The following is a 15,435-nucleotide window of genomic DNA, read 5'->3' on the forward strand; positions in this document are numbered from 1 at the left end:
ATCAAAAGATTAACATATCTTTTAAAGGCTAAGCATTGGCCCCAATAAGCATTCCTTTTAAGATTCAATATGTATAATATTGAATAATACTCAAATTCATTGATGTTTTGTAACATTTATAGATTGAAAAAAAAGTAATCCCACAAGTGTTGTTTATTAGTATTTATAGCTTTAAAAACAAGCTTTATATAAACTACTATTTTTTGTGGTGCTCATGCAAGGTGATGTGAAGAAAGTCTTCAATAAAGTGGGTTGGGAATCTATAAGGCAAACCTTGTTGAAGATGGGCATTAAAGAGAAAATTGCCAAGTTGCCCTATCTAGTAGCTACCAATGCCTTGTCTTATGGGCCAGTCAATGGATTACTGATAAAGCCTTCCAAAATTACGTGCATCAAGGTTTCCCCTTGAGTCCTCTCCTTTTTGCAATAACAACTCACACTCACTACACCAAATGGTAGGCATGTACATTGTAAAGGATTGTGCATGTCCACAATCCTTTACATACCGAAGAGGACATGACTTGTTGTTTACCTACTAAATAGGTCAACTCCCCACTGACTTTTGGATAGGAAGTCTCCCCTAGCTAATTCATAAAGTGACACACAAGAGTGCACTTTTTGCATTTGTAGTCAATCAAAATGATAATAAACATGATATTTTTCAATTGTTTACAAAATGTGTCCTTTTGGTGTGTAAAGGGTTTGTGCCAATGTCCATGCCCAGTTTTAAAAACTACATGCCCACACTCTGGGCAAGGGTTGACTACCCATCATTTGGTATGTAACCAACCTCACCCTATGTTTTGTCTCATGGAAAAAATGGTCAGTAAACCGAGAGCTAGAAGGAATCCATTATAGGAGAAAGCAAATCACATGTCAAGGGAGAAAGCCCTTGTTTGTCAAGTTAGGAATATTGAAGGCCCTTGTCTCCCCAACACTTAGATATTACCTTACCAATTCTTAGATGGAACAATAAACTCTATGTATTGAATGGGATTCAATTATTTGGCATTTCCTATGGGGCAAATTTCATAAGGTAAGATATCCTACACCCATTAGTATGCAGAACCTCAAGCCCAACCTCAAGAAAGGTCATCTTCCACTACTTGAGATTGGCTTTGAATCTAATGTCATGAGAACCAAGCTCCCCAGAAAAGCTTTGGAATCAAGAATCACATTGGTCAATTATGATGGTGGACATAATTATAGCCTAGAATAAGCAATTAATGCTAGCAAATGGAATGAATATAGATGACTAGGACTTTCTCTCTTCCCAATTGATCTTTGAGATAAAGGCTAAAGGATTGTTGTCTCAAATTCTATCTTCACGGAGGAAAGTCCTAGTCAATAGCATATCTTGTAATTCTGGTCCAATACTATGTGAAAAGAATAATGTCTTTTGGGGCTGGGTGTTTCAACCTCCCCTTGCCCAATCACTTGGTAGGAAAGGCATATCAATTACTAAAAGGGGAGTATACAAGGCAAAACGCTAGATAGGCAAGATGGCAAAGCCATGACAGCATTAACTTGGTCATTGGTAGAGGTTTCTTCAATAGCCACAACAATGTGCTTGCCATTGATGACAAGAAGAAAGCATATTCTGAAGGGTCTACAAACTAAAGCAATTTGGAAACTATTGCAAGATAACCGTAGCATTGCTATGAGAACCGAGGAAAGCTAAGACCTTGAAGTTTCAAAAACAAATTTGCAAGACATTTTCAAGGAGACTTGGGCCCTCATATTACCATTCAAGGACAAACTATGTACTCAACAAGAAATCAAAGAAGCCTTGATGAGAAATTTCCCTATGGAGTTCACGAAACAAATCGTACATATCTTCTAGAATGAATGTGCTACCATGAGAACCTAGGAAGTTCTACCACATCTTAAACTAAATAGTTCAAACCACCACCACACAAAACACTATATTTGGTGACAAATTTAGAGGTGGCAAAAATAATCTTTTTGGTCTACAAAATCTAAGAACCCTAACAATCCAAGAGTTGTGGGATGCTATGACTAAGCTTGTTTTCTTTGTTATTAGAATAAAAGTAAACTAGGCTAAAATCCAAAACGAAGTATGGTGGTTTTGGAATGTTGCATGTTATTTTGGGAAAATTGAGAGGGACAACCTAGGTGCATTGAAGTGTATGTTGAACTAGCATGTCCCCTCAAAGCTATGTATGCACAATGTTCTTTCCTAATACAAATTTTGAACCTTAGTTGAATTCGTAACAAAGTAGACAATTTTTTTCTTTTTGTTCACGAGTTCCATGTTGTAAAGTTGAACGAATCATTTTTCATTTCCACCAAAAGAAAGAGGTATAATACAATGAAACCCCATTTAAAGTATTCACAAAAGTAAATGGTTCATTGACATAATATCATTGTGCTTATAATAAATAACCTTTATGTTTCTCTTATATAAGAAGAAAACATTTGCCCAATGGTTTATATTGAAATGTTATTTTGTGATCATGTCTTACATACCTTAATCCTTGATATTTTTGTGTATTTAGAGACCCTTTTTAGACCCCTTGTGACTAATAATTATCAAGACCTTGACCTTTCATTGCCATGACCTAAGAGCCTTGATTATCTCAACCCTTCACTCATAATCCTTGGCCTTTCTTTCACAACTTTAGATACCCAAAATCATTCACGTTCATTGCCATGACTCTATTGTTAAACATAACTATCCAAATGCTCCACAATAACCATTGATTCCTCTCATTACTTGAATGATCTGAGTTATACTAGATCAATCTTTTGATTAAGTAGATATTGTTTAAGAGAAGCATGATGCAATTAGATAATGCCAATGTTGTCCAATTTACAATCCAATAAGAATGGCAATTTGCTGCCAACAAGGTTATAGCTCAAGTGGTTTGAGCATGTGGGTGTGTATAATGGCATGGGAGTTCAAACATCGGGTACATCCTTGCGACATCTTTCAAATTTCAAGCCATTCTCCAAAAAAAAAGGACAAAACAAAAAACAGTGGTAATTTGCTTACAGAAAATCATTTTAAGCCAAGAACTAGCATCATTTTGCCATACTTTGGAGAAGTTTTTTCAGGTAGTCCTGATTCAACGGCCAATTAGCTACAAAATAACTAGCAAAATCTTCAAATGGTTGTCTATCCTATAAGATGTCCTGAACTTCCACTCGAGTGGTAGTTAGGACCTCACAGCCCCTCATCATGGATCACAGTTAACAATCATGTAACAATTTACAGTGCTCTACATTCAAAAATGTTGCTGCTCCTTGGAGGCAGGGCAAATGGATCATGCAATTGTGACTAAGAAGAATCTCTCAAACACATTTTCTGGGCTGGATAAACTGCACATCAAGCCTGGGCCCAAGTTTGTTTGAACTTCACAGTACAAGGGGACAATTCACAGCGCATTGGTGACCTGGATTTTTGGCATCAACAGCATCAAGAGCAAACATAGGCTCTTAGCATTCCATGTGATCAGACTGGTGACCTTAAGAGCATTGTGGGAAGCTAGAAATGCAAGAGTTTTCATGGGCAACATCTGTGAGATTGCCTGGAAGGAACTAATCCCCAGAGCCTCATGATTTTTGGAAATGTCCTGTAATCTTCATAATATGAATAAAACTGATGTGACTCAGGAGTATGGCCCATATCAAGTGGTCTTAGTAGCATGTAGCTCGATATTTATTAATTCAACTATCTTTTCGCATCTAAACTGCTCCTGTGCCATTCACAATATATTTTGCTCTGAGTCTTACTGTTTACATGAGAGTATGTATACCACAACACTTTAGCATGAAAAAATGATAAAATATCACCTTAAGCACAATTAAATATACACCTTACATGCGTGAAACTTACTATACTTGTATGAAACACAATTTTATGCCAAGCTATTATGATATTATATCAATTTCATGCTGTATAACAGAAAAAACATAACCTGAGAAACTATACTCAACAATAAACCCTTGCATAAGCATACTGTGGAACCTCACTAAATTTGTTTTCAGTACCCTAGACATAAGGAAGAAAGTTACAAGTTAACATTGAACACAAAAAAAACCACTTCAACCTAAAGCAACAAGGGTGGCTCAACAAACTACACAAAGCTCTACACCAATATAGCTTTTGTAGCATTGCATGCATTTGAAAAATGTTTAAACTCACTTTAATATAGATCAAACCCTCGTATGAATAAACCCGGTTACTAGTTGTTCTCCTGATAATATGAAGCTAATCTTCTGGACTGGAGCCTCGAAGCACCTACACATCATCTGAACCTTAATCGTCTCATAACCTTTCTCTGATTCCACACACACCATGTACAAGGTTCACATAGAAAAGAGTAATTCTAAAATAAGGTTTACCTGGGCCTGATTTTGACCCACATTGGCCACAAAAATGAAAAAGCATTTCTTGAAAAACTTCCATGCTCTTAATTTAGAGGGCAATCGGGCCTGATCACATAAAAAGTTACAAAGCGTAGTTTCTGGAAAGAGCTTTGCGTAATATTGTAATACTTTTGCTATAAAGCATCCAGGAAGATGCTTGCCACCCCAAAGAAGACGGCTTTGAACTCTGGCTTTAGAAACTGATAGCATCAACAAAGATGTTCGGCACCGCCAAGAAGAGGTTTTTGAAAGAGCACTGGCTTTAAGGAACTGACAGCAGCCTGAATCCTTTATCTGGTTACAAGCAATTGATTGAGAGATTCCATTTTGCCCAACTCTTGAGACCGTAATTAAATGACATTCCCCCTGACATTATGCCAGATACCACTACTGATGCAAGGGTATCTCCAAAAGTCCGACAATATTAGTCATGAAGACAAGTAGCAAGATAACCAGCACCAATGCAAAGCTTTTCAGTACCCATTGGTTTAAGTGGGTACAAAAATTCTCTGTGGATCTACATGCCACCCTCTCATAATATTGGCAAACACATGGCAGATGCATCCAATGCATCGGACATCCAAACTATATACATATCAGAAGCAATTCAAAGCATCTCCACTGCTAGGCATCCTCCCTACCAGCTGTGTTGTTTTTAATAATATTAAACTTGCAAAGAGGACATGTGGCATTAATCCGAAGCCATTTGTCAATGCATGCACAGTGAAAGTGATGTGTGCAAGGAAGTTCCCGAAGTTCCACCCCATCATCGTAAACTGAGAGACATATGCAGCACTCCTGGCACAAAGAAATTCTAAGAGTTTTCAGCTTCAATTACATCACCAGTTCCAACAAGCACAGCTATGCAGTGTTGTGCTAGGAACATGTGTAACAAGATCAAGTTGCTCAACACAAAGCACTATTTTGACAAATTTGTACACTACTCTTACCATTTAAGCAATCATTTAGAGAAGTATGATTTTTGCAAATTGAAAACAGAAGGTATTTTACCGCGTTTTCTGCAGATAACAGGCGTTCTCTAGGAGCAGTGGAAGATCCAACCAAACTCATTATACCCCTAGAAGGACCAGACTTCTCTCCTGTACTTTTGTCAAAGCTCCCTGTGCGTCGAAACTTGAACTTTGGAAGAATGCTGATGTCTTCCTCAGATGCACCCTCCTGTTTACAAGGATCAAACATTGATGGCTATCCTAACATATGATGAAAAAGCTGCTAAAATGATGACCTTAACAACCATGAAGTAAAATCACAAAGTCCCATCAAACAGCATAAACAAGAAATTGTAACGAAGGCTAGCACATTATGTTGAGCCTCACTGTATCCTGCAATGCAAGAGGATACTAGAAGCTCCCCATATACAAAAATTCAGATCTAGTGTTGCCACTGAATCTGCTTCATTCACTTCAGAAGATTGGTCAAAATTGTATAACAGTGCAAAGTTGCTAGAGTGAATATTATTATAGGGCTTAAAGGCAGACCACGGCAGCATTGAAGCAGGCCAAACAAACATCACTGAAATGCATTCAAAGGCAGTAGGAGTCTGAATCAGCTTGTGGTGCCAAGAACCTAATGAAAAATGAAAGCAGCACCTACACCATAGCAAGAAACTTGGAGGGATAATAGTAGCCAAGGTGATACTTGATGATACCTAAAATTTGACCTTAAGAGAAGAACCACTAGCTCTGCCATGAGGACATGTATTTTTGAAACCTCACTTAACACGTGGCTTAATTTTTAATCACGTGGTTAAGTAAATGTTTCACATGTGAGGTGTAACTGGGGCTAGAATAAATTTATGAGCTCGAGACCCGAGGAAATCACGGGATATCAAAGGCAAAAGTTGCTATAAGTTATGCCGCACACGTACTTGGTGGTATCTGGTGCCAGTTGTTAGCCTAGGTCATTCATTTGGCCATAAGTGTCAATTGGTGACACTAGAGAAGTGGCCTTTAATGGTACCTACCGCCAATCTGATGGTAAAAGATGGCACAGAGACACTCAAGAATGGAAGTTGCCTAGCCAATTTAATTATTGGCCAGTCAGATTATTTTTTAGGGCACTGAAATAATTATTAGATTAATTTTCAGTATTAGAGACTGAAATTTAATATTTAATTATAGCTAATGCTGGAAAAACCATTTGGAAAGGCTGCCACTTGTCAAAAATGCCCATGCAAGACTAAAAAACGTCTTTAGAGGCTGAAGAGGGCCTTTTAAATGTATTCAACCTGCAAGAGAGAGGGAGGAGATGCTGCTAGTCTGATTTGCAGCCATTCAAGAACCTTCTGAGGCAACCAAGGGCAAGAGAAGACCAATCAACAGCAAGTGACAGCCGGTACAGGCTATTGAGGCAAGGCAGCAGCAGTAAATGACTGATTTTCTTTGCATCTACAAGCTATTGTGGCAGGGCAACAGCTGCATTTGACTGATTTCAGTCATTCTTCGTAACAAAACTCTGAATTTTTTCTCTCTACAGCTTTTTCTCTCATCTCCCAGCCATTTCACAACCTTGCTCCAAAGATCTCAACATTTGGACGCTTGGAGATTGAGAAATTGCAAATTTCTCTGCTAAAAGCCCTAATTTGCAATAGAAATTAGGGTTTAGCAACAGCCTCCGGAAGCGTGCCAAAAATTGAAAGCTCCAAGACTTGGATTTTTCAGGGCTGAAGGTGAATTTCAGCTTAATTCAAGTGGAGGACTAGCCACCCATTGAATTTGGGACATTTCCATCGTCTATGAAGTGGGTGAAGGCCAATTAAGTGCCCAAACCAAGGGGCAAATCAGATTGAAGACTTGCTTGTCACTTGGACAGCAAGGGAGTTTGGATTGCGAAGGGGATCGGGAGAATCCCATTGTAAATCAACCCTTTTTTCAATAAAGCTAAAGAAATACCGAACGGGCACCAATTTTGGGGTCAATCAGGTGTGCATTGTCCAAGATCAATGGGTAAATTTGTATTTTCAGATTTGCATTTATTGTTTGTTGTTGTAATTAAGTTATGATTGGGGATTTACCACCCATCCACGAAAGGAAGGCTGGTCACAAGCTTTGTCTCCATGATGGCAAGAATACAAAGGCATGCTTTATCTCTCACCTTGAGACGTGCAAGTGCCAGTCACTAAGGCATGCTAAGAATTCCTAGTTCTAACCCCAAGTAAAACCTATAGATCTTGGATGTTGATGCCTAAAAACAATGGACGACTTAAGGCCAAGGCTCTTACATCCTTGGATGTCCAAATGGATGCTAGTAGCATTGGTCACAATGGTCATGAACTAACTTAGTGTGAATGCACTTAGGGCACTTCAAAGTTAGGGCAACTAAGTCCCATTTATAGGACCCAAGGCCCTATTGTGCACATTTATCGTGTGATCACCACTCGCACTCTTGGCGTGTTGGCTAATGCATCTGCACACCGAGATGGTGTGTGCTAGTGGCATGAGACGCCAACCCTTGGATGTGGCTGTGACCCCAAGTGCTGCTAGATCCTAGTTTTGTGGATATGGCTTGTGCCGTGTCTCGTGTGTAAGTTGGATTCTAGGGGGCCGTTTCATTGGTATCAAAGTGTCAACCTACAATTGGACACAAGATCCAATGACATGCACAAATCACTTTTGTTCACGGAACTCTGATACTTCACGCCTGACAAGTACACTTTTATCTCATTTAGGATGGTATGGGACACTACTAGCGAGGATGCAAGGGGGGCACATATTGCGGCTGGTGGGTATGATAAGGTTGTGAGAGTGCGCAACGAAAGGGAACATGAACACAGAGCCAAAGCAACAAAGAGAGATTGCAAGAAAATAATTAAAAAATCTGCATTGAACAAGGAACAAATGCTAAATACATAAGGACTGATCGGTCCCTGCCACAGCCCACAACATCAATGAGGACACCAAATCACGTTGATGATGACAGCAACACTGGAGACGAAGAAAGATGATGGAGACGGACTATACCCTTGGCAAGGAAGAAGGAAGATGATCTGCCAAACCGAGGGGGGAATATAGCCAAATAACCCCAAAGGCTGACCAACAATCTAGGCCAAAAAAGCGGTTGACTAGCATTTTAATGCCAGCCCAACCAGCATTTAATGCAGGTAAAAATGCCAGATGTACTGAGAAAAATCCAGCAAGTGACACAGACTGACATATGCAAAAACTATCAAGGAAATGTGCATAAAATTCCCCTACTAGAGAAGAAAATGCACTAAAATGCAGTAAATCGACTTCTTTAGAATGAGCTACCTCCTCCGTCAAAACAAGTGACAGACAAGTCAGAGCTCCTAAAGTCCTCATCTAACTAAGACTGAGGCTCACAAGCAAGAAATGAAAAGGCATGACAATCATGATCGTTAACACCTCTCAGATCCTGGATGTGGCAAAAGGCCAAGGGAGAAACGGATCCTGGGGTGGCAAGAGGAATACCAAGGTCAATGAAGTCCTCAACATGCACACATGCACTAGGACAAAATCCTACAAGCTCATAAAGAGGAAAGATCAAGCTCCAAAGTTGAGCCAATTCCATAAGGCTGCACAATCCATCGATGGTCCAACAGTGAGATCCTCCACAAGACAAGGAATAGGATGGGTAACAAACTCCCAAAGATCGAAGGTATCAAGGATACACTCGACCTTACATGACCAAAGCAAGTAGTTTGAAACTTCAAGCTGGTCTTCTTTGGGCAAAGAAGGGAGTACGACACCTGTATAGAGAGTGCCATGGATGGCATTCTAAGGCCAACCGAACATGCCTCCTGAGAAACACGGAGAGAACAGGGAGGATGTGTGTTTGCTGATGCAAACAATAGCGGACAGCAAGACGTAGAAAAGAGAAGATGAAACAGGCCACCTGCAAGAGAACTAGTTGCGTGGAAGTAAAATGCAAATTGGTGAGGTGTCCAGAGGAGACTGGGATGGTCGCCTACACTCTAGAGTGGTCACCTTAGCAATGGAAGGAGTGTTGCAGCTCCACACAGCTTTGTGTGTAACCAACCTTCCTTCTGTAGATGGGTGGTAAATTCCTGATCACAACTTAATTACAGCAGAAACAATTAATGCAAATCTGAAAATAAAAATTTACCTACTGATCTTGGACAATGCACGCTCGATTGGCCCCAAAATTGACGCTTCTTTCGGTATTTCTTTAGCTTTAAGAAGAAGAAGTTGATTTACAATGGGATTCTCCCAATCCCCTTCGCAATCTAGACTCCCCTTGCTGTCCAAAGTGGCCAGCAAATTTTGCCCCTTGATTTGGGCACTCAATCGGCCTTCACACCCACTTCATAGACTATGGAAATGCCCCAAATTCAATGGCTGGCTATTCCTCCACCTGAATTTAGCTTAAATTCACCTTCAACTTTATTGAATCCAAGTCTTGGAGCTTTTAATTTTTTTTGGCACACCCCCCAAGACTACTGCTAAACCCTAATTTTTACTGTGAGAAATTTGCAATTTCTCAGCCTCCAAGGATCCAAATGCTGAGATCTTCAAAGCAAGGCTGTGAAATGGCTAGGAGATGAGAGAGAAAGCTGTAGAGAAAGAAAATTAAAGTCAGTCAAATGCAATTGTTGCCCTGCCACAACAGCTTGTAGATGCAAAGAACTAAAGAAAATCAGTCATTTACTACTACTGCCATGTCTCAACAATCTGTACATGCTGTCACCTGTTGTTGATCGGTCTTCTCTTGCCCTTGGCTGCCTCAGAAGGTCCTCTAATGGCTGCAAATCAAACTAGCAACATCTCCTCTCTCTCTCTTGCAGGCTGAATACACTAAAAATGCCTCTAACCACTAAAAACGTTTTTTAGTCTTGCATGGGCATTTTTAACAAGTGGCAACCTTCCCAAATGGTTTTTCTAACATTATCTATAATTAAATATTAATTTCAATCTTTAAATATTGAAAATTAATCTAATAACTATTACAATGCCCTGAAAAATAATCTGACTAGCTAATAATTAAATTGGCTAGGCAATTTCCATTCTCAAGTGTCTCTACGCTATCTTTGTCCATTAGATTGACGTTAGATACCATTACACGCCACTTCTCTAGTGTCACCAACTGACAATAAATTACCTAGGCCAACAACTGGCACCAGATACCACCAAGTACCTGTGCGGCATAACTTATAGCAACTTTTGCCTTTGACGTCCCATGATTTCTTCGGGTCCCGAGCTCGTAAATTTACTTTAACGCCAGTTGCATCTCACATGTGCAACATTTACTTAATTATGTGATTAAAAATTAATCCACATGTTAAGTGAGGTTTCAAAAATACATGTCCTCATGACAGCCCCCCCCCTTGAAATCCTTGCAATCGTCCTCGATTGCACTGCCAAATGCATCAAAAGCAAAGTACTACACTGGAATTTCCATAGGACATCATAGCCAACACAACATTACACACTGTTGTTCAACCATTCCATATGTCCAACATATGCTGAAAATTACCAGCCAACATAACATAGCATAAGACTCACAAAGAATCTCAAAAACATTGCCAGATTATCATGTGATATGTCCATTTCTCATGAGCTCAACTCATCTGGCAAAACCAAACCATAGTATAGAGAAAACCAAGCATAAACCATGGCTAAAACATCAATGGCATCATAACATATGCTATTGTCCATGGAACTAGATGTGAACCATTGAAAACTTAGCATAATCTGATCATAAACTAATCACTTGTTGATCTGATAATTTATCACAAACTGCTACAAATGTGACTCCAAACTGATCACAAACTCATTGCAAAAACTGACCAACAATCAATGCAAAACTAATACACAACTAATCCAAAAAGTGACCATAAACAGTTCTCAAGCTAATCAAAAACTGAGCTGAAACTGATCAAAATTTTTGTCTCAAAATTGAGGCAAATTTCATGCTAAATTAATCATAAGCTAATGCAAAAGTATAGTTCCACTGCCCGGGTGAAACTCATACTCATTTGCATACATCTCACAGTGACTAGTACACTAAGCAATGATCTCATGGCAAACATACTGGATACATGTTGAATACATCCGAAATCCACTACATACAAGAGTTGTCCATAACTGAAGGAGGGGAAGAGCTACCTCAGTGATCTCATGGCAAACATACTGGATACATGCTGAATACATCTGAGATCCACTACATACAAGAGTTGTCCATAACTAAAGGAGGGGAAGAGCTACCTCCCCCTTGAGCATCAAGCAATACTCCGAACCCTTGCTCTCCTGAACCTGACGGAGCCCGAACTAAAGCTTCCATCCATTTGGCATCCATTGGTAAATAATTCTGAAATTTCACCAAGTACCTTCTGGAAACTTTACCTTTGACATTTCTTTCCTTATGTGCCAAAATCTGCTTAGGTATCAAAATCTCATCTAGATCCTCAACCTCAGGCTGAATTTCAGCAAACATATCCTCTGACACATCTTCATGAAAAGGCATCAACAAACTAACATGAAAGGCATTGTGTATCCACCAATGTGGAGGTAATTTCAGTCAATATGCCACATTCCTAATCTTCTCCAACACTTGGGAGGGCTCATAGTATCTCATACTTAACTTCAGATACAATCTTTCTCTTCCTTTCATCTTTTTTAGCCTTGTCTTTTCAAAACACAGCAATACATAATCACCCTCTGCAAACTGCAAAGCACGTCTGTGGCAATCAGCTGCCCTCTCTCTGAAGTGTATATTTTATCTTTGCATAGGCTACATCCAAGTTTTCCACATAACAATCAGCCTCAAAGATCTTATCCTTAGTTTGCAGAATAGGCGGTACCTTCTTACCACCCTCAATCACCTCAAATGGAGCTTTGTCCGTAGAACTATGCATTGTGTTGTTGTAAGCAAACTTAACCAAGGGCAAATATTGCTTCCATTGTGTCTTATGGTCTGAAATATAGCACCTCAAAACATCTAACACTATGGAATTTGCTTCCTCAGACTAACCATCTGTCTGCAGATGGAAGGATGATGAGAATTTCAGCATGGTACCCATATTCTCAAACAAGCCCTTCCAAAATAAACTGGTCATCCAAGGGTCTTGATCACTAATGATTGACTCACATACCATGATACTCAAAGATGTGCTGCAAAAACAATCATGCCATATGATCAACCTTTATTTTCTTCCTCACCGGAATGAAATGGGCTTGTTTGCTAAACTTGCAAATGATAGTCTATATCCCATCATTCCCTATAGGTGTCTTAGGAAGCTCAAAAATAAAGTCCATTGCAATGCTCTACCAAGGCCTATTTGGAATAGGTAAGGGCTGCAACAAACCCGGCATTTTTTGCTTATCATGCTTTACCTTCTAGCATACGATACATGTCTTAACAAATTATTCTACATCATGCCTCAAAGCTGGCCAATAAAAGAAATGCTCCACTGCCTTGACCATGGCATCTATACCTCTGTGTCATTCATATTGAGAAGCATTACTTTCAGTGATAACTCTAGGCCTTAATTGCTTTGTGACACATAGTCGTCCATGCATCATTAGAAATCCATCTCTTAGCACAAAGTGTCCATGCCTTTGATCATTGCAAACCTGATCATAAACATTAGCAAAGTCCGAATTAGTAACACATTGCTTTTTCATAGCATCAAACTCAGTGTGATAAACCATGCTGACAGCTGAAATTTGTGGCTTACGTGACAGTACATTAGTCACAATATTCTTTTTACCATCAATATGTACAATCTGAAAATGAAACACCAAAGATATTGCAATTTTTCAACCTCCAAGGGTCCAAATGCTGAGATCTTCAGAGCAAAGTTGTAAAATGGCTAGGAGATGAGAGAGAAAGCTGTAGAGAGAGAAAACTCAGAGTTTTGTCACGAAGAATGACTAAAAATCAATCAAATGCAGTTGTTGCTCTGCCACAACAGCTTGTAGATGCAAAGAACTAAAGAAAATCAATCATTTGCTGCTGCTGCCCTGTCTCAACAGCCTGTACATGCTGTCACCTATTGTTGATTGGTCTTCTCTTGCCCTTGGCTGCCTCAAAAGGTCCTCTAATGGCTACAAATCAAACCAACAACATCTCCTCTCTCTTGCAAGTTGAATACACTAAAAATGCCTCTCTCCAACCACTAAAGACGTTTTTCAGTCTTGCATGGGCATTTTTAACAAGTGGCAACCTTCCCAAATGGTTTTTCTAATATTATCCATAATTAAATGTTAATTTCGATCTTTAAATACTGAAAATTAATCCAATAATTATTTCGATGCCTTGAAAAATAATCTGACTAGCTAATAACTAAATTGGCTAGGCAACTTTCATTCCTAAGTGTCTCTACGCCATCTTTGACCATTAGATTGGCGTTAGAGACCATTACACGCCACTTTTCTAATGTCACCAACTCACACTTATGGCCAAATGAATGACCTAGGCTAACAGCTAGCACCAAATACCACCAAGTACATGTGCAGCATAACTTATAGTAACTTTTGCCTTTGACGTCCCGTGATTTCTTCGGATCCTGGGCTCATAAAATTACTTTAACCCCAGTTGCACCTCACATGTGCAACATTTACTTAATCATGTGATTAAAAATTAATCCACATGTTAAGTGAGGCTTCAAAAATGCATATCCTCATAACATTGTGTTCTCTCCTTTGGCGATAAAACCATGTGAGAGTGCGCAATGAAACAGACAAAGAAATAGAGAGAGACTCCACGAAAGGAAAAAACAAATTTGTACTCAACAAGAAACAAATGCTGAATACAAAAGGAGGATTGATCAATCCTTGCACGCAGCCCATAGCATCAATGAGGGCACCAAATTACGCAAATGATGATAGCAGTACCAAAGACAACGGAAGATGACAGAGTCAAAGTATGCACTTGCCAAGGAAGATGATTTGCCAACTGAGCAAGAAAGGCTATAAGTAGCCAAATAACCCCAAAACTGATCGACCAGCAATCTAGGCCAAAAAAGTTACCGCCCATGCTGGTCTAACTAGCATTTAATGCTGGTAATGCCATATGTGCTCAAAAAAATGCAGACTATAACGTAGGTAAAAACTACCCGAGAAATGCACATAAAATCCCAACTAGACAAGAAAATGCATTGAAAGGCAATAAATTGACTGCTCTAGAACGAGCTACCTCCTCTGTCAAAAGAAGTGACAAACAAGTCAAAGATCCTAAAGTCCTCATCTAACTCAAACTAAGGCTCACACAACAGTAGATGACAAGGAATGACAATCATGACTGCTGACAAAAGTACAATTATTGTCTAGTACTCATACTCAAGTTGCCCTGAAACTTTTTTCTTAGTTCTTAATGTAAGATTTAATGTTATTGCTATTATTATTTCTAGTCTTGATATAACATTAAATGTTACCAAACTTCTTAACATTTAGTGTTTGTACTAATATTATTATTGAGTTTACCTTAGAATAAACGTTAATGTTTAATTTTGCTGGTGAGTCCTCAAGCATCAGGAAAATCGTGACGTCAAGAAGAGAAAGTCTTTGAAGGAGAAAACAAGTACTATCGAGCGGGAAGACGGGTTTTTTTTTTGGGAGGGGAGAAGAGAGAGAGAGAGAGAGAGAGAGAGAGAGAGAGAGAGAGAGAGAGAGAGAGAGAGAATAAACTGTCGAAGAGAGAGATTAAAATCAATCTTCCTCCTCAGATAGGGTGATAAATAGCCTGATTAAATACTAATTACAACAAGCATAAATTTCACATAAACTGAAAATGCACACTTTACCACTTTAATATTGGACATTGGACATCCGGTTGGCCCCAAAACTAGTGTCCCTTGAGGTATTTCTTTATCTTATATTGCAAATGGAAGAAATACAACTAAGATCCTCCAATCTCCTCCACTAATCCGAGTGCCTCCCGATAATCCTAGTGCCTCTTGCTGTCAAAACTGACCAACAAGCCTCCAAACCAATTTGCCCCTTGGTTTGCTTAGGGATTACTCTTCACCCTGCTTCTTTAAAGACAAATTCGGCCCCAAATCTAATATTGGTTGGTTGGCCTCTTGAATCTCCTTGAAATTCCTCA

The 15,435-nt window shown here is 39.3% G+C and overlaps 1 protein-coding gene across 1 annotated transcript in view; it reads right to left on the reverse strand.

Annotated features, from left to right (window-relative positions):
- Window positions 1–4,186: 4,186 nt before the first annotated feature.
- LOC148030140 (E3 ubiquitin-protein ligase At4g11680-like) overlaps window positions 4,187–15,435 on the reverse strand; it is a 38,910-nt gene continuing 27,661 nt past the window's right edge. Inside the window, exons 4-5 of the mRNA XM_087686416.1 lie at window positions 5,404–5,571; window positions 4,187–5,190 (exon numbers count right to left, since the gene is read on the reverse strand). Of these exons, the coding sequence (XP_087542542.1) occupies window positions 5,017–5,190; window positions 5,404–5,571 (342 nt within the window). The 3' untranslated portion in view covers window positions 4,187–5,016. The remainder of the gene's footprint in view (window positions 5,191–5,403; window positions 5,572–15,435) is intronic.

This window comes from Lygodium microphyllum, chromosome 10 (genome assembly GCF_053477565.2).
Source record: "Lygodium microphyllum isolate KBCC chromosome 10, Lygodium_microphyllum_v1.1.10, whole genome shotgun sequence".
In the NCBI taxonomy this organism is placed as follows: Eukaryota; Viridiplantae; Streptophyta; class Polypodiopsida; order Schizaeales; family Lygodiaceae; genus Lygodium; species Lygodium microphyllum.